General features: G+C 46.8%; 2 protein-coding genes across 7 annotated transcripts in view; both read right to left on the bottom strand.

Moving 5' to 3' along the window:
• Positions 1 to 2,549: 2,549 nt before the first annotated feature.
• Positions 2,550 to 6,420, bottom strand: RCCD1 (RCC1 domain containing 1). 2 transcript variants are annotated; one of them, XM_069950052.1, is made up of 8 exons: positions 6,174 to 6,420; positions 5,501 to 5,719; positions 5,277 to 5,430; positions 5,067 to 5,188; positions 3,837 to 3,914; positions 3,606 to 3,755; positions 3,463 to 3,492; positions 2,550 to 2,711 (listed from the first exon to the last, which is right to left on the bottom strand). In XM_069950052.1, the coding sequence occupies exons 1-8, from the start codon at positions 6,334 to 6,336 to the stop codon at positions 2,563 to 2,565; spliced, it is 1,065 nt and encodes a 354-aa protein (XP_069806153.1). In that variant the 5' UTR covers positions 6,337 to 6,420; the 3' UTR covers positions 2,550 to 2,562. The 2 variants fall into 2 exon arrangements, with proteins under 2 accessions (XP_069806153.1, XP_069806152.1); XM_069950051.1 differs by having other exon boundaries at positions 3,606 to 3,914.
• A 3,898-nt stretch (positions 6,421 to 10,318) lies between these two features.
• Positions 10,319 to 19,596, bottom strand: part of KNL1 (kinetochore scaffold 1) — a 30,317-nt gene continuing 21,039 nt past the window's right edge. For 3 of the 5 annotated variants that reach the window (XM_069950172.1, XM_069950175.1, XM_069950174.1), the window contains exons 11-26: positions 19,187 to 19,325; positions 18,179 to 18,246; positions 17,250 to 17,348; positions 17,050 to 17,165; positions 16,378 to 16,468; positions 16,176 to 16,292; positions 16,003 to 16,090; positions 14,550 to 14,663; positions 14,424 to 14,463; positions 13,572 to 13,673; positions 13,016 to 13,116; positions 12,769 to 12,837; positions 12,153 to 12,262; positions 11,870 to 11,988; positions 11,072 to 11,194; positions 10,319 to 10,575 (exon numbers count right to left, since the gene is read on the bottom strand). In XM_069950172.1, coding sequence (XP_069806273.1) covers positions 10,479 to 10,575; positions 11,072 to 11,194; positions 11,870 to 11,988; positions 12,153 to 12,262; positions 12,769 to 12,837; positions 13,016 to 13,116; positions 13,572 to 13,673; positions 14,424 to 14,463; positions 14,550 to 14,663; positions 16,003 to 16,090; positions 16,176 to 16,292; positions 16,378 to 16,468; positions 17,050 to 17,165; positions 17,250 to 17,348; positions 18,179 to 18,246; positions 19,187 to 19,325 — 1,593 coding nt within the window. In that variant the 3' untranslated portion in view covers positions 10,319 to 10,478. The remainder of the gene's footprint in view (positions 10,576 to 11,071; positions 11,195 to 11,869; positions 11,989 to 12,152; positions 12,263 to 12,768; positions 12,838 to 13,015; positions 13,117 to 13,571; positions 13,674 to 14,423; positions 14,464 to 14,549; positions 14,664 to 16,002; positions 16,091 to 16,175; positions 16,293 to 16,377; positions 16,469 to 17,049; positions 17,166 to 17,249; positions 17,349 to 18,178; positions 18,247 to 19,186; positions 19,326 to 19,596) is intronic. The other 2 variants (XM_069950176.1, XM_069950177.1) reach the window with 2 other exon arrangements.

Raw genomic sequence — 19,596 nt, 5'->3', positions numbered from 1 at the left:
GAGGAGCGGGGGAGAGGAGTGGTGGAGTAGGCAGCTTGTCAAGGGGCAGGGGAACACTCTCCAAGGCCTTTGACAGTTTCATGGCACCCCAGCAAGACTATGTCAACCGTCCCCAGTCTAGACAGAGTAGGGGAGAAGCCTTCAGGAAGATGGTGAGAGAGTACCTAGCTGACCATACCACCGTCCTTCACGATCACTCTGCTACCTACAACTACTGGGTTTCAAAGCTGGATACGTGGCCCCAACTGGTGCTTTACGCCTTGGAGGTGCTGGCCTGCTAGCGTGTTGTCAGAGCGGGTCTTCAGTGCAGCTGGTGCCATAATCACTGATAAGCGCACCCGCCTGTCCGCTGACAGGCTGACGTTTATAAAAATGAACAAAGCCTGGATTTCACCTGAATCCAACTGTCCACCCGGGGAAAGCAGCTGAACATGAAGATTCTTGGTATCTCCTCTCCTCCTCCAATTCTCAGCCAACTGCCAAGTCTTCTTCCGCCATGCAGGGTCTGGCCTAACTATTGGGAGGCTCAATTGCTTCCTCACTCACTTCTAATGGTTCTCTGTGTCCTCACTGCCATGCTCTGACGTCACACTACGTCTGCGGAGGAGCGGGAATGGTTGCCGGGGCCCGCCGATCGCGCCACGCCAATCGGCCAGCTGTTTTATTTTATTTTTTTGTCTAGCCGTGGCCTCACCACCCCCAGTCGAGAGGCATCAAGTCTACTCTTGATGGTGAGTGGTGACTGACAGCAGGCCTAGCCAGTAAGCTGTCACCACCCGTCACACTACGTCTGCGGAGGAGCGGGAATGGTTGCCGTGGCCCGCCGATCGCGCCCCCGCCATTCGGCCAGCTGTTCTATTTTATTTTTTTGTCTAGCCGTGGCCTCACCACCCCCGGTCGAGAGGCATCAAGTCTACTCTTGATGGTGAGTGGTGACTGACAGCAGGCCTAGCCAGTAAGCTGTCACCACCCGCGTTCATGTCCACTACATATCCCAGCCCCTGGACTCACTCCAATTTTTGGGTGGGCTCACTTGATTCTTCACTCACTTGTAATGGTTCTCTGTGTGTTCAAGGCCCTGCAGTTTCTGGCCTAGTTTTGGGGAGCCTCACTAGCTTCCTCACTCACTTGTAATGGTTCTCTGTGTGCTGAATGCCATGCTGTGTCTGGCCTAATTTTTGGGAGGCTCACTTTCTTTCTCACTCACTTTTAATGGTTCTCTGTGTGCTCACTGCCATGCTAGGTCTGGTATAATTTTGGGGAGGCTGACTGGCTACCGCTTCTACCTTGTTCACTCGGTCCTCACCGCCATGCTGTGTTAGGCTGAATTTTTGGGTGGTTCATGATATGCTACCTCTGTTTTAATGGTTCCCTGTGTTCTCACTGCCATGCTGTGTCAGGCTGAGTTTTTGGGTGGTCCATATGCCTATCTCTGTTTTAACCAGGCTGTTGCACAGAATAAGGCATAATGGTACCATTAGGCAGCCTCAGAGGCATGCATACATGCTGCCCCTGCTGTTTCCTGTCCATTTCCGTTGTGTTTCCATCAATTTCTGAGGTTGACAGGTTTTCACACGACCTTCCCTCTACCGAACCTGAGTCCCCTGCAAAAATGCTCGAGTCTCCCATTGACTTCAATGGGGTTTGTTACTCGTAACGAGCACTCGAGTATCGGGAGATATTCGTTTCGAGTAATGAGCATTTTAGTACTAGCTCATCACTAATGGGGAGTTATACAGTACACTACTTTAGATGACATGTGGGGAGAAGGGGTTACTGATGCCTGGAGAGTTATACAGTACACTACTATAGATGACATGTGGGGGAGAAGGGGTTACTGATGTATGGGGAGTTATACAGTACACTACTATAGATGACATGTGGGAGAGAAGGGGTTACTGATGCCGGGAGAGTTATACAGTACATTACCATAGATGACGTGGGGGAGAAGGGGTTACTGATGCCGGGAGAGTTATACAGTACATTACTATAGGTGACATGTGGGGGAGAGAAGGGGTTACTGATGCTGGGAGAGTTATACAGTACACTACTATAGATGACATGTGGGAGAGAAGGGGATACTGATGTCTGGAGAGTTATACAGTACACTACTATAGATGACATGTGGGAGAGAAGGGGTTACTGATGCCGGGAGAGTTATACAGTACACTACTATAGGTGACGTGGGAGAGAAGGGGTTACTGATGCCTGGAGATGTATACAGTACACTACTATAGATGACATGTGGGAGAGAAGGGGTTACTGATGCCGGGAGAGTTATACAGTACACTACCATAGATGACATGTGGGAGAGAAGGGGTTACTGATGCCGGGAGAGTTATACAGTACACTACTATAGAGTTCTCAGTTACTGGACTGGGACTGGACTGTAAAAACATGAATAATGAAGCCCATAAGATGAATATATTACATTAGACCTGTGCACCTATAATGTGGTGTCAGTGAATGAGTGGCTCACATCTCCGCCATACTGCAACCCTACACCTCCTTATATCTTGTGTATACCTCAGAGTTGTTCAACACAGAAATATAGGAAATAATTTATTGATCTCCCGGGACACACATGATGTATGTATTCCAGTGTCCACACGTCACATCCTTCACACACAAGTTATTCTGGGGGAAAAATTCCACCCGCTTTGGCTGATCCAGAGTCCTGGAGTCACCATGGCCGAGCTGACCGTACTTCCCTAGAGAAGACAAGGAGATAGCGATATTACACAATGATATGACCCCCTCCCCCACAGCATCTCACATGGCCCCCCCATATACCTCATATCCCTCTATATACATCACCGCCTCACATCCTTCTATTTACAGTGTCAGACACCGCTGCTTCATGTACAACATTCACCTTTTCTGTGCTTCAATCCTTATGTCTCCTCCCCATTAAACCATTTTTTTTTCTTTCAAATCAACTGGTGCCAGAAAGTGCCAGAGATTTGTAATTTACTTCTATTAAAAATTCTCAACACTTCTCGTACTTATCAGCTGCTGTATGTCCTGCAGGAAGTGGTGAATTCTCTACAGTCTGACAGTGCTCTCTGCTGCCACCTCTGTCCATGTCAGGAACTGTCCAGAGCAGCAGCAAATCCCCATAGAAAACCTCTCCTGCTCTCCAGACTGGAAAGTATACACCACTTCCTGCAGGACATACATCAGCTGATAAGTACTGGAAGTCTTGAGATTTTTTTGATAGAAGTGCAGCTGGAGAATTGGTTCCTATATCTTATTAAATAGGCTTCATGCATGGAACCAACCCCGTGTGATCAAATCCTTCCAGGAACTTCGGGCAGCAGCACCGTCTGCACGCCAATCGGGTGAGTAAACCCAATGACAGGTCCCCTTAGGGTAGGTTAACATGGCACATGGTGTATATATATATATATATATATATATATATATATATATATATATATAATAAATGAGATATATCCTTACCCCATCCCCAGGTGTACAGCTCACCGCAACCTGTCAGACAAAACAGGACAAGGTTTATGGTCTTATCAGACCCCGGAACATGTATAATACATGTATACACTGTCTGCAGCCTCACACCCCTATCTACACGGAGCGGCTCTTACGGGTCACAGCGGCAGTATGGCGGGATCCACAGCTGACTATAGCTGCTTCCTTTTCTTGCGGTAAATCAATCAAAGCCGGGAAAGCCTGAATGGCGATGTAGTCGCTGTCTCCATCATCACATCCGGTGGATCGTGCTTCAGCGGAAACTCCTGCAAACATGGAGAAGTCAGAGGTGCACGAGGTGCGGCGGTCAGAGGTGAGCGCGGGGCGGACATCACATGTCACCTCACCTTCTTGTTGTACAGACTTGGAGGGAAGTCCCAGCTGTCCGGACTCATTCCACCCCCAGCAGTACAGGTCTCCGCTCTCTAGGTGAGGAGAGGATGGAAGCCTGTTAGTCATTAAAATCACTGAAATAAGAAAGTTATTTATCTATCTATATATAGAGAGTAAGGGGCCACCGGATGCGGCGGTAAAGGACCACATGGCAGCTAGCGCCCCCCAAAGCACAGAAAGATAATGTATGCTTGTAGACAGGGCCGGCTCCAGGATTTTGCTGGCCCCTCATCCATCCACTAAGCACAATCACTTGAGACACCACTAACATACACAAACACACACACTACTGACTGATACAGTCACTGACACACACACACAAACATTACTGAGACACTGACACACAAATTACTGACACACACACACATACCACACATTACTGACAGACAGACACAGTACTGACACACTGACACACAAATTACTGACACACACACACACACACACACACATACCACACATTACTGACAGACAGACACACAAATTACTGACAGACACACAGACATACCACACATTACTGACTGACACACACACATTACTGACACACTGACACACAAACACACATACCACACATTACTGACACTGACACACACAAATTACTGACAGACCAACACACATACCACATATTATTGACAGACACTGACACAAATACCACACATTACTGACCGACACTGACACAAATACCACGCATTACTGACAGACACTGACACACACACACCACATATTAGTGAATGACGCACACACATTACTGACAGACACTGACACACACCACACATTACTTACTGAATGACACACATATTACTGACTGACACACACACATGCAGCACTTACAGCTCCACATGGTAATATTGAGGACCTGAGGGTCATGTGATCAGGTCCTTCTTCCCTCTCTCTGTACATGAGGCTGACAGGTTCGGCTTCTTCTCTGTCCTCTGATGTTCAGTGCCCACATTGCTGTACAACAAGCAGGCTGAATATTACATTACTGGGCCCTTCTCCCTGTCTGGGCCCCTAGAGGCGCTGTGGGCCCCGGCACGTGCCCGGATAAGCCCTTTGCTGACGCCGGCCCTGCTTGTAGATCTATGTGCTATATGGAGAGTGCACTCTATACATGGCGGCTGCTGGCTCTGTATTACAGCTGACTCTGTCTGGGATTGGTTTAGTCCTGTTTCCCAGGTGCGGCTTACCACTGACAGCTCCGCTGTGCCATCCTCCGGCTGCCACCTCCCTCATAGCCACACCATGCAGAGCTTCCACTATCCGCGGTTCTGCTGCGTCTTCCACATCTCCGTGTCCCAGCTGCCCGTGTCTGACAATCAGAGACTCCATGTAAGAAACCCATAAAGCTTCCTCCTCCCTGGCCGTTATCTGTGATAGGCGACGTCCCCGGTCCGTACCTTCCTGATCCCCAAGTCAGCAGTGCCCCAGCATATGTCAGCATCACAGCGTGCTCTGTCCCCAGCGCCATCTTCTGAGCCTGCAGAGTGGGGGGCAGCTCCCTGAAGAAGGGGGGCTGCGGTAACACATAGCCTTCAGCCACCAGGGGGAACCCTACAACACACAAATATATAAGATATATATACGAGGACAATAACTACACTGTACATGGTCCTGTGTGTACCAGCATGGTGTCCTTCAGCCAGCTGCTTCTTCCACATGGGTTGTGGCAGCGCCCCCTCACAGTCCAGGCCGGCGACGTCCCAGCATTCTGCACCATCTTTCATTAGGACAATAAGATATTTCTCTGACGGCAGAACATCGCGACATCCCAGAGCCGGGAAACGGACAAACTGCTGCGGACTCCCAGCGATGCATCCGGAGAGCAGGAGCGACCCCTCATCTGTAGATCACACAGATCCCTGGGTTACGGCTCACAATGCACTGCTCCATAATGTTATCAGCTTCCCCCAGCACACAGAGCACACATTGATGTATGTGGGGAGCAAAGCGCAGCGCCATACTATTGTAAGTGGCTGTGACTGGTATTGCAGCTGAATCCAACTCAGGTGCATTAGACTGAGCTGCTTCAACATGTAATACCGGGTATGACCACCACCAGATGTATGGCGTGTGACAGACAGCTGGTGCAAATGGTGTCAGTGCATGATGGGAGTTGTAGTAGGTGTTGGTGGCCTCTGATCTAGGCTAAAAGAAATAGCATTTAATTTACTAGAAGGCATATGATGAGATGCAGGACTAGGGGAATGGTCTATATACTATAAAGGGACTCTATAGTGACGGGGGGAGTCTTCCTCTATAGCGCTATAACCACTTGTGACCACTAGGTGGCGCACCTGTGACGAGGGCGGTATAGCTCCAGGACGGCACCGCTCTGCGCACTCTCCTCTCCTCCGTGTCCGCCGCTCGGCTCTGTACGGGCTGCGGGAGGTTCCGGGTGATCTCTGCCCCCGCCCCGAGCTGCCCGAACCCGCTGAACCCGAAACCGAACCACAGCATCGGGGACCGCAGGTCGTACAGCAGTGCACGGGGGCCGGGGTATAGGAGACCGGAGCAGCGGGTGACGTCACGGCCATGTGATTAGTCACGTGCGCGGATAGAAAGCTGCAGCCTTGGCATTCTGGGACTTGTAGTTCTTATGTTATATAATATAGAAAGTAACATCTACAGATGACATCCTGGGACTTGTAGTCCTCTTATGTTATATATAATAAAAGCTAATAAAGTCGTAGCTGCAGCCTTGGCATTCTGGGAGTTGTAGTCCTCTCTCACACTCCCCTGACTGCAGCCCCTCCTGGTGTCCAGCTTATCTGCAGCCTTGGCATTCTGGGAGTTGTAGTCCTCTGTCACACTCCCTGACTGCAGCCCCTCCTGGTGTCCAGCTTATCTGCAGCCTTGGCATTCTGGGAGTTGTAGTCCTCTGTCACACTCCCTGACTGCAGCCCCTCCTGGTGTCCAGCTTATCTACAGCCTTGACATCCTGGGAGTTATAGTCCCCCTGTCTCACGCCCTGACTGCAGCCCCTCCTGGTGTCCAGCATATCTGCAGCCTTGGCATCCTGGGAGTTGTAGTCCTCTGTCACACTCCCTGACTGCAGCCCCTCCTGGTGTCCAGCTTATCTGCAGCCTTGGCATTCTGGGAGTTGTAGTCCTCTCTGTCACACGCCCTGACTGCAGCCCCTCCTGGTGTCCAGCTTATCTGCAGCCTTGGCATCCTGGGAGTTATAGTCCCCCTGTCTCACGCCCTGACTGCAGCCCCTCCTGGTGTCCAGCATACCTGCAGCCTTGGCATCCTTGGAGTTGTAGTCCTCTCTGTCACACTCCCCTGACTGCAGCCCCTACTGGTGTCCAGCATATCTGCAGCCTTGGCATCCTGGGAGTTGTAGTCCTTTGTCACACTCCCCTGACTGCAGCCCCTACTGGTGTCCAGCATATCTGCAGCCTTGGCATTCTGGGAGTTGTAGTCCTCTGTCACACTCCCTGACTGCAGCCCCTCCTGGTGTCCAGCATATCTGCAGCCTTGGCATCCTGGGAGTTGTAGTCCCCTCCGTCACACTCCTTGACTGCAGCCCCTCCTGGTGTCCAGCATATCTGCAGCCTTGGCATCCTGGGAGTTGTAGTCCCCTCCGTCACACTCTGTGACTGCAGCCCCTCCTGGTGTCCAGCATATCTGCAGCCTTGGCATCCTGGGAGTTGTAGTCCTCTGTCACACTCCGTGACTGCAGCCCCTCCTGGTGTCCAGCATATCTGCAGCCTTGGCATCCTGGGAGTTGTAGTCCCCTCCGTCACACTCCGTGACTGCAGCCCCTCCTGGTGTCCAGCATATCTGCAGCCTTGGCATCCTGGGAGTTGTAGTCCCCTCCGTCACACTCCGTGACTGCAGCCCCTCCTGGTGTCCAGCATACCTGCAGCCTTGGCATTCTGGGAGTTGTAGTCCTCTCTGTCACTCCCTGACTGCAGCCCCTCTTGGTGTCCAGCATATCTGCAGCCTTGGCATCATGGGAGTTGTAGTCCTCTCTGTCACACTCCCTGACTGCAGCTCTTCCTGAGATCCAGCATATCTACAGCCTTGGCATTCTGGGAGTTGTAGTCCTCTCTGTCACACTCCCCTGACTGCAGCCCCTCCTGGTGTCCAGCATATCTGCAGCCTTGGCATCCTGGGAGTTGTAGTCCTCTCTGTCACACTCCCCTGACTGCAGCCCCTCCTGGTGTCCAGCATATCTGCAGCCTTGGCATCCTGGGAGTTGTAGTCCTCTGTCACACTCCCCTGACTGCAGCCCCTAGTGGTGTCCAGCATATCTGCAGCCTTGGCATCCTGGGAGTTGTAGTCCTCTGTCACACACCCTGACTGCAGCCTTAGCATCCTGCTATACTCCCCTGGCTGTCCAATAATAAAGACATTCTGGGACTGGTAGTTCTTAGCTTTCTTGGTTTCTAGCTGCTGCCTGCTCCCCGCTGCTGGAACTTCTTAGCAGTCTCTGAAGTTATAGGTGGCTCAGCCAATCACTGGCCGCGGTGCTGTCCTGTTGCAGCCAGTGGTCGGCCTGTCACTGCAAGAGTCCGGCTCACAAGTCACAGGCCTCTGAGGATGAGGCAGCTGAAAGTCACCTGCACTCTCAGCAATTTATTACCGGTGGCTGAAGTTGTTGGATGCCGCCCTGAGGAGTCCAGGAAGACATGTACAATATATAGCCTATGGCCATATCCATGTTATCCAGGCAGCAGCCAACTTCTTCAGCCACCGGTAATGAGATGTTAAAAAAAGGAGATTTCAGCAATAAATCTGCTCGGAATCACAGGGAGGGACGTGAGGACCTAAGGGTATTCCCACCTAATAAAGCTCTGGCATGTGGCGTGTATATACAACCACTGTATGACCAGTCTGGTGCGAGACCCTCCATGGTCCTGTATACAGAGGCTGCTGCAGAGCTCAGGTGACTGGAGATGCTATATAGTTACAGTGCATAATATCTGGGGGGCCGGGGCACCTCTGTACAGGAGGAAACACTGAATGAGCCGTATACCCGTCATCCTCTGGGGGCCCTAACAATACGCTAATCACTGATTCTATCAGGAGACATTAGAGACATGCCGTCACCCAGTGTCTAGTTACCTCATGGATGGGGAACCTTCAGCCTTCCAGCTGTTGCAGAACTACAATTCCCATCATGCCTGGGCAGCCGAAGCTTTAGCTTATATAACGGCCACATGGATAAATGGTAATGATCACACTCCCTCAAGCAGAAAACTTCTATATGCTCAGAATACGGATATATTATTAATGTGTAAAACGTGAAAGCAAATGTCTGATTCACATAAAAAGCAACACGGAACATAAATTACAAAAAAAATAAATAAGCCTTAAAAAAAAAAAAGTAAAAAAAAAAAAAGTTATAGAACAGAGGTAATCAAATACTGCCTAAGGGTACGTTCACACTTACCGGATCCGCAGCAGATTTCATTGAAATAACTGAACACACCATCAAATGTGATGCGGATCCTGTAGGTGTGAACGCACCCTAAAAGAGCAAACAAAAAAAAAATATATATATATATATATACACACGCTCGAATAACGTTATTTGTAAATGGCGGCCATCCACTCGATTTCAACAGTGTGTGAACATAGCCGGTGTTCTCAATCCACTCCTGGTTTTGGTTGAAAAATACTGAGCACAAATACTGTGTGGGAACATAGCCTTAAACTAAGTAAGTGTAAGCTGTGATGTCATGTATTGTATTATGATGTCAGTATGTTACACAACAAGTAAACACATCACCCAGAATACACACATTTTTATTAAGAAACACAGAAACCAGAACAAAGAACATAAAAACAGACAACATTCCGAATCAAAAGGTCTCTCGGTAACAAACGCCATTCACAACACATAAATAACATTAATGTCTGTACAAAAGCAAAATATATATCTATAATATAACTTGTAAAACATAAAACTGGTCTCCCAATCAACATCCTACAACTTTGTTATAACCTCAACTCAGAACACAAAGAGCTGGTCGTCTCATAAGTAACCACAGAGAGGGTTAATCCAGGCTTAGGAAAAAATGGCCGCTCCCCCCCCCATAAACAGCTCTTGTCCTCAGTTTGGGTGTGGTATTGCAGCTCAGTTCCATTGAAGTAAATGGAGTTGTTATACCACACACAACCTGAGGACAGGGGTGGCGCTGTTTTTGCAAGAATCCAGATTTTTCTAATCCTGATATCTCCTTTAAGCAAGGACTAAAGATGAGCGAACTTGCCGGATTTCTGGTTCGAATGAACCAGAAATCTCGGCTTCTGATTCCCGCTGTCTGCCGGCTCTGTGCAGCGGGTGGATGCAGCGTAAGGAATGCCTAGAAAACTGGGATACAGCCATTGGCTGTATACCAGTTTTCTAGGCGTTCCTTATGTTGTATCCACCCGCTGCACGGAGGGAGCAGACAGCGGGAATCAGAAGCCAAGATTTCTGGTTCATACGAACCAGAAATCCGGCAAGTTCGCTCATCTCTAGCGAGGACCCCAAGATCACAACTGAACTGGGCTACTAAGCAGCATCCATGCGGCTCTGTCAGATCAGGTATCACTAGTGAGGAGACGTCCGATCAGAGGAGGATTGACTGGATTGTTAAAAACTCTTCTTATCCAAGTAGATTTTCGTGTATGGATTTCACCATTCTCTTCAGGTACCAGAGCCCGACGGGCACCTTTGCCATAATCCCAGCAATTCTGCTGTTTCTGCAATGTAAAGCGAGGCACGAGTTAGCATTAAAGCACAGAGGGCAGTCACATGTCAGCGTCTCCACCTTCACTGCAGATAATGGCTTCTCCATAACAGATACGCCCGTTATTATATACAGGGATGGGGAAACGTCTGACCCCCAGCTGTTGCTAAACTACAATTCCCATCATGCTAAAGCTTTGGCTGTCCAGGCATGATGGGAATTTTTGGGTAGTTTTAAACAGCTGGAGGGCCAAAGGTTCCCCCGTTACTGCTCTAATGCAATGATCACCTGTCACAACTCCCACTATGTCTTGACTGGGAGTTGTAGTTCTGCAACATCTATGGAGCAGCACACCATTGCCACCTATAGGTAGAGGCCCTCGATGTCCCACCATGAAGCATGGCCTCTAATACACCAACAGGATCTCCTTAGTGTAAAATCAATGCACTTTCCATCCCCAGAACAATTCAGCGACACGTGAGTATTTAGTGAGAGTCATCCACACTTACGTAATGCTTCCGATAAGATTGTTCACTGTGAAGGTGAGCGGGGTGGTTGGGTAGCTGTCCGATAGATGGATTATCACCTCAAATTTTACCAGAGCGGCCAAGCTTGAGAACAGCAGCCTTATCCTGGGAGAGAAGAGTTGTTAGAGCCAAGAAGAACTTTATTATTTCACCACACTACACATCTGCAGAAACCCTCACATATCTCCCTCCTTCCTGCTCCAAATAATGTCCTTGTGGTGTACATAGAGAGCAGGAGAGGTTTCCTATGGGGATTTGCTGCTGCTCTGGACAGTTCCTGACATGGACAGAGGTGGCAGCAGAGAGCACTGTGTCAGACTGGGAAGAATACACCTTTTCCTGCAGGACATACAGCAGCTAATAAGTATTGGAAGACTGAAGACTTTTAACAAAAGTAAATTACAAGTCTCTGGCACCAGGTGATTATAAAGAAAATTATTTTTTGAAGCAATTCTATCATCTATCCATGTGTGTGAAGGTCTGACTGGTGACAAAGGTGGCCTTTTACATCTCCACAGAGGCACTGGAGGGGAAAGGGGTCCACCACCTGGTTTCTATAGGCCGTGGGCCCTATTGATCGCTGTATCTGAGGGGATAAACAAGTATCTGTTGTCCAGGCATGATGGGAATTGTATTTTGGGCCCCAGGTTTATGCTGCCATAGGCTGTAGCCATGTTTTCCAGGCCAGTCCTTGGGCTCTCCCCACCTCCCTCGGAGCGGGCAGACAGCGGGATTCATAAGCCAATCACAAATCATGCTTCCCTCATCTCTCATACTCACTCTTCACCGTGAACTTGGGCCCTGAGGACGTTATATTTGGCCCCCCACTTTGTTAGGTACTCCAGCTCTTCTCCCAGTAACCTGCAGCGGCTCACCACCAGGGACAGGTCAAAGAGAAGCTGCAAAGCAAGAAGTGCACACGTGTCAGTCACCAGTCATGTTATCACACGTAGTGAGACTGTCAGTAAGCTACAGGGAAGGCGGTGTTACCAGCCATGGGTTACGTCTATAACCAGCCATGGTGTGTATCATCACTAGGCGTCAGCTCATGGAGACAGGTTACCTGTGGTAGGTCCTTCTGAGTCTTATAGGTCTCATGTAAGGCGTGCTTCTTTTCGATGTACTGAAAGATCAGTCTCTGCACTAGACTAGATGACGGAGGCGCCGACTTATCTGCAAAAAAACAGGAGGAAGTGCAACATTTTTTAGATGTATTAAAGAATCCTCATCTCCCAAGAGTTCGGAATGGTTGTTATACGGTCACTAACGTTGCATAAAAATCAACGGCACAAGCCAATGTAAGAATCCTATCAGATCAGAGAAAAATGCTTCAGTCTCCTCTTATCAGGCTCATTTCTTGAATCATCCCCCACCCAGTCTAAACCTATCATTCATTCTGGAAAACCTGGACAAGGTGGCTCTGATCACTGAGGGATCAGGTTACAGCTGCCCATAGACATCTACAGAGATGGGACAGGGTGGTATGTCACCTCTTCTCTGGATTCTGCTCACTACTGCTAGGCTTCACACTCCACAGGGACATTAGAAATGGAGCTTTCAGAGGGGAAAACTGGTTAAAAATTTCCTTTACAAGTTATATAATGACTGGTGCTACTCCTTATTGCACACATAAAAGGTCAACTTAGTTTAGTGTTAACTTCTAAAAAACCACAACTCACCGTCCAGCTGAGATTCCACCATCACCTTAGAGATTCTTCTGCATTGTTGGTTATTAAAGTTTTCACCATCTGAATTATTTAAAAATAAAATATATATATATATAATAATCATAAAAATACTAATAATAAATACAAAAAAAAATATTATATTATAAAATATAATTATTAGTATTATATTGGAATATAGAATATATTGTATGCATGACATGGAAGCCAAGAGTCACTTTTGTTACTATAAGATACATACCAATATATTCTCCAAACGAGATGAAGAGCTCAAGGGAACCATAGAGGAAAAGAAATGCCGCCTCTGTGTCCGTCCATTTAGCCATTTCCCATTCTGAGAAACTGAAATCAGAGCAGCAGAGAGGATATAAAGCTCATAGCTGTGACCTATGCCTATAGCGGAGCCTCCCCACCCTGTATACGGAGACCATCAATAAAGGAATAGAGATCTGTGTGTAAGGGTCTTCCCATTTGTGTGTACTAACTACTTAAAAAAGGCAGACACGGTAGGAGAAATGTACTACTCATCCAACAAGACTATAGTATCTCTATATATCTAGATATATCTATGTGGGTCCCCTCCCTAGAATGAGGAGCCAAATCAACATATTACAAGGACATGGACTGGTCGTGTAATATCAGCTGTATACTGGGAGCCGGAATGAAGCTTTTTGATTGGTTGGACATTACGAATGGTGTAAATTTTTTTATATTTGTTTTTACTTATTTTTTTCTTTGTCAGTATTCATCATGAGGCCTATGTCTATATCCAGAGGAGTTGAATGTCACTTTGCTACCTGGTTTCTTGTAAGCGCTTGTCAATGACTAGAGCTTCTTCTTGCAGGTGGCCAAGCTGTCCTAAGAGCTCGTGTTTCCTTTCTTCTAGCTCCAGACTTTCCCTGTATGAAGGATTACATTTAATCACACATTGTCCTAACTAAACAGGGACCACATGGGTCTTCTGCCGTAGCCATTCTGACTGTGCCTGGGTCCCTGCTGCCCACTGCTTCCTGTTGGTGTGTTAATACAGTATACGCCTACTCAGCCAATCACAAGCCACGCAGCAGTGACCCATCGTACCCAGGTGATGGCAGAATGGACATTTCCTGTGTATCATGGAGCAGTGGGGACCAGGGAATGGGGCCCCATCACAACAGAGGATGTGGCTGGAGGGCAGGTCTGTATTTTTAGGGTCACACCGACACCCTATAAGAGGTTTTTCCATCTCCATTAAAGGGGTTATCCAAAGTTAGAAAAAATACAAACCTGTTTCTTCAGATTGTGTGTGGTATTACAGCTTTGCTCCATTCACATCAGTGGAACAGAGCTGCAACACCAATGCACAAACTGAGGACAGGAGTGGCACTGTGGCACTAGGGAAAAAAGAAGCCATGTTTTTCTAATCATGGACGACCCCTATAAAAGGGTTAATTCAGCAAAAAAACGTGTCTGGGAGCAGATTTCTCACCAATCAGAACACATGGATGTACGAGGGAAGCCGGGGAGATTATATGAGGTGTACGGTCAGGCCAATCTAGACCACATTAATTATAGATGAGATGTACAGTGACTGACGTGTTAAGCTGCAATAACATTTCCTGTCCAGTACTGGGTATGTGTTACAGTCCGTGTGCACTGAGGGGCCTCACCTGATTAAATTCTGCTCCTGGCACTTTAAGGCCTCAATTTCTGTTTATAAAAGGGGTGAAAAAAAAGTAAGAACCACATCCAGGATGAGACGTCATTATGTCCTCAGAATACACTGTATTTTATACTATAAATAAGCGTACTGGTTCTTGTAGTGCACCCACCGGCCTGTAGTTGTACGCAGCCATGGCCTTTTATTGCCGGGTTGTCCTCTCCACAGTCCTCATGCAGTTTCTCAGTTTCTTGCAAGAGAAAAAAAAAAAAATAAAATTGTGATTTTTTTATTTTTTTTTAAACAAGCTGAGAGAACATTGGAGTGATCGGCTTATGCCGATGTTTACACGGAACGATTATCGTTCGAATTTGCACAATAATGATCGAATTCGAATGATAATCGTACGTGTAAACGCAGCGAACGATCAAGCGACAAATCGTTCATTTTGATCTTTGAACAAGTTCTCAAATAGTCGTTGGTCGCTCGCAAAAAATTTGCAGATTGTTCCGTGTAAACAGTCGTTCACCGATTTAACCTATGTGCGAGATAGGCTTAAGCAATTGCACGATATACCGTACGATATATCGTTCCGTCTAAACGCTGATCGTTATTCAAAAAAAAAAAAAAAAAAAGCTTGCATGGTATAGAACTGTATCCCTGCAGACAGGTTGGAGAGCTAAGGCTGACTGCTATCACCCCCCCTGAAAGGGCCTACGATCTGCACATGAAGCCGTGGAAGCCTAACACTTGCTGTTGTGCTGTGTGTCCTGGCCAAACCTGAAGATCAGGGGGTCTAAGCATGGAGACCACGATCAATCAAACAGGTCTAAAATAACTGCAGCGGCTTAAAGGAGTACTCCAACTAAATCTTTTTTTCTTTCAAATCAACTGGTCTCAGAAATAATTTACATATCAATATAACCTTCTATTTAAAAATCCCTAGTCTTCCGGTACTTATCAGCTGCTGTATGTCTTGCAGGAAGTGGTTATTCTTTCCAGTCGGAGTGTATTCTACTCTGAGGAATCCGGGGGATCACCTGCCACGGATTCCACCACTCACGGCCTTGCGCATCTCCACCCGTGCCATAGACCCACATCCTTTGGTCGGGAAGATTCCGAAAGAATGAACCTGTTGGTTCTTTGGACTGACTGCAGAATCAGTCAGACCATAGAATGCAGTCTATGGCATTGGCGAAGATGCGCGCAGCTTTGAGCGAGGGCGAGCAGTGGAATGCACGGTGGGTGATCCGCCCAGATTTCTCAGTGTGAACATATAGACAGTGCTCTCTGCTGCCACCTCTGTCCATGTCAGGAACTATCCAGACCAGCAGCAAGTCTCCATAGAAAACCTCTCCAGTTCCTGACATGGACAGAGGTGGCAGCAGAGAGCATTGTGTCAGACTGGAAAGAATACACCACTGCCTGCAGGACATACAGCAGCTGATAAGTACTGGAAGACTAGAGATTTTTTTTTTAATAGAGGTAAATTACATATCTATATAACTTTCTGAAACCAGTTGATTTCGCCTGGGTACCCCTGTGTACAATAAAGGTAACCACACTGTAGTATACATTAAAATACATACCAATCTCTAGGCTGGCAATGCAGTCATCGAGCTCTTTCAGGAGCTGGTCGGTCTCAGCGAGTCTTGCTTGCAGCTGTTCAGACTGTGCCTGTGTCAGTAAACAGCAGATTATTATAGCAGAGCCAGGCGTACCAAGCGCTATCAAACACTACATGGTCAGAGAATGAGAATACCTGAGCAGAGTGAAGCAGCTTGGTGTATGTAGAAACCTTCTTTTCATGGGCGATATACTTGCTTTTCTTGGAATACAAAGACTTCATGTTTTTCAGGGTGACTCCGAAGTACATCAGCTAGATTAAAGGGAAAGGCATACCTGCATGAGCCTTACAGTATAACAAGCACCATAAAGCTGCTCTATGGCGGTCCTAGCGTTACCTCATTCTCGGAGCACATCCTCAGGGCCTCCCACAGCACACTGTTCACCTGCACCAGAGGTTTGTGCTGCAGCTCCGTGGACACCTTCATCCTGCAAAGAGAAAGGTCAAAAATGTTCCAGGCTGCTCCGACCGCCATATAGCTGTGTGATGCTTCCTGGGAACCTGTCAGGTCTTATTAACCCCTAAACTGCCGCCATGCTGTGATACATGGCATGTCTATGTATCTACAGATATCCCATCTATATACAGAAGACACAATGGAGGAGCTGACATGTTCTGATCAGTCTGTTCTACCTCATCCCAGAAATGTCTATAGGATCTGGAGACCAAGGAAGAAAGGAGCACGGTCATGTTTCTACAGAAGGATTCCGGATGTCGTGGATTTCCATCGAATGTGGACTCACACTGAATCGGACCACTGGATTTTATGCTGCACTTAGGGGTCACGGGTTTCAGGTCCATTTTTAGCCATAACTGACTATAATACTACACGTGAACTTGGACTACCTGGTAATTTATATACCACATGCCCCATTTTTAAAGTTGGCTTTATAGCTTGTTCTGCAGCTAAAAAATACTAGGGCAAGTTTGGAAACCTAGGGACATCCTGTATTACTGCATTAAGGGGCGTAAGACCCAACATGCCCCCCTATCCCACAAGAACACATACTCCTCTATGGTTTGGTACATAGTGTGGCACTCCTCCTCGTAAACCTGCAGTTTGGGTAGATACACATACTGATCCAGCAGGATTTCAGATGCGGTTACGTCTTCGTCCATACCACGCTGTAGTGAAGGAGAAGAAAAATTAAATATTCATCATTGTGTGTGAACATGGCTGTAAATGGCCAGGACGTATATATAACCCACCTTGGATGGACGCTCACTGTATCTCGGCTTCTGGATAAGAATGTGGATTCTCAGCAGCACAAAAAACTCCTGGACTGTAATGGTGCCATCTTGAAATTTCTGAGAAAAGTACATAAAAAAATAAATAAATAAAAAACACGAATTGAAGAGGATATTAATTTAGTTAATTTGTTTTCCATGAATGCCCATTGTTACATCTGTTTTATCTCCTTAGGTCACGCACATTTTCCATTTGTAATATGGGACCAATGGTTATCTATGGGCCTATTCACACAGGCATATAACATACACCGATTATAAAGACACCGCAGGCACTGACCATGGAAGGCTAAGGGTGCGTTTACACAGACACATCTATCTGACAGATTCTTGAAGCCAAAGCCAGGAACAGACTGTAAAACAGGGAACAGGTTATAGAGGGAAAACTGAGTTTCCTCCTCTTGTCACATCCATTCCTGTCTGTGTGAACACACCCTAATACACAAACAATTGTAAAGGATGACAGCGGGTCCACCTTCAAACAGAGCAAATAAAAGGAAATAACTCAATATAGCTCAACTTTAATGCCCGACGGAGAGGATTTACCAAGACCAATGTTTTATGTACCTGGGGTATTTCAATCTCAGCTTGTAGTTTGTTATTCACTATCCCAGGGATGCTTGGCTGTCCAGGCATGATGGGAATTGTAGTTTTGCAACAGCTGGAGGGCCAAAGGTTCCCCATCCCTGGGATAGCAGATAAACTAATCTCTGGGGTCAGACAGATGGTCGCAATAAATGGAGTGCCCGCCTTCCATAACAAGCTTATCCATCCATCTATATCCCCTTTTCTCAATATAGTATAAATATATTGTAGATGAAAGTGAACACGACAACAAAAGCCATTACTGAGGGCAGGTGTAACAAGAGATGAGGGTTATAGAGTCCTACCTGCCAGAGGCTGTGCTCACATCCATTGTCCCATGGGAGCTGAGAGTCCATTTGACTGCACTGCTGACCTGTAATATAGGAGGCAATACATTGTCACCTCTAAAGGAGCATTCATACCTTACTACAATTCTTAAGATTAAGCCCTGGCCCAGCGATCCAGCTATAAAAACCTAGGAAATCTATGAAGTGGGATATAACTTTGTTCATTCAACAGCTCTGTAGAATTTTTTTTTTTGTTTTAAAGGCAAGGGACCAAAACATAGCATTTACCATGTGGGATAAGTAATGTTATACTATAGGTTTTTGGTAGTTTAATGCTTTATTTGAAAAGTAAAAGTGCAGGTAGATTTTTAATAATTGGCTTTTTTCTTAACTTTTTTTTTTTAATTGAGCATGTGGTCGCCCCTTGTCATTTCATACTATTCCTTAAGTGCCCTAGTACTATCAGGAACTTTATTAGGCCCTCAGCTGTCATGACAATGCAGCGGTATTCCATGATAGATGGTGGGAGCGTCACAGCCACCCAGTGCTAACCACCTAGATGCCGCAGTTGCTGACTGTAGCTATCTAGGGGGCTCAAAGGCTTCAATACACAGCTGACACACTTTTGGTGTCCATCAGGTCAATGTGGCCTATGACTACTTTCGGTGTATGCATCATATTTCTTGCATATCCTGTTCTGAGCCTATTTAGGGGTTATAAGTTAGGACTTGTATAGGTTCCCATTGTATAAAATACAAAAACATGTTCTATGCAATATGTATTGGTAATGTATACCGATTCCATTTGTTATACAATGGAAAAAAATATATATAGCAATGAGTATTGGTCTAGCGTGCACTTTGGATGCATGGGAGCCTATAAACACAGATGGATGCTGCTGAATACTCCTGGTCTATTAAAAAAAAAAAATTAAAAAAAAATAAAATTTATGAACAATACCTGAACTGCAGGACGACAACATGGTATGCACCTAGCCCAACACAGATAGATAAAATAAAAGCTTACTGCTCAGTTCTACAGACATGCCGCCGGCGCGGGAGTCCTGGGAGCTGCTGTAGTACGTCTGCTCCATGGTTTTACTGGCGTGAGGATTTGTATCATCACTTCTGTACGATTTGTCAGAACATCTGAAAGCCGCTGTTGTCTACAAAAAAAAAAAAAAAGTCATCACAGCATAAAACGGGGGGGAGGGGAGTGTCAAGGCCAATATAACTAGAACCCAAGGAAGTCTTTGATGTCTGTCTTCCAATCCCTATTTTTAATTCCCCTTCAAACACCATATTGGTCATTCACAGAGTGGGCGATTCTTACATGTCTCGGCAGTGAGCATGGCTCAACAGGGACAGTCAGGGCAATCCTGCCCTTCTAAACATTTCTACCAGCAAACTAGCTGAACAACATGGAGATGGTTCAGT

Source organism: Dendropsophus ebraccatus, chromosome 13 (genome assembly GCF_027789765.1).
Source record: "Dendropsophus ebraccatus isolate aDenEbr1 chromosome 13, aDenEbr1.pat, whole genome shotgun sequence".
NCBI classification, from domain to species: Eukaryota; Metazoa; Chordata; class Amphibia; order Anura; family Hylidae; genus Dendropsophus; species Dendropsophus ebraccatus.
The sequence above is the reverse complement of the archived record's forward strand: the minus strand, read 5'-3'. Positions and strand labels throughout refer to the sequence as shown.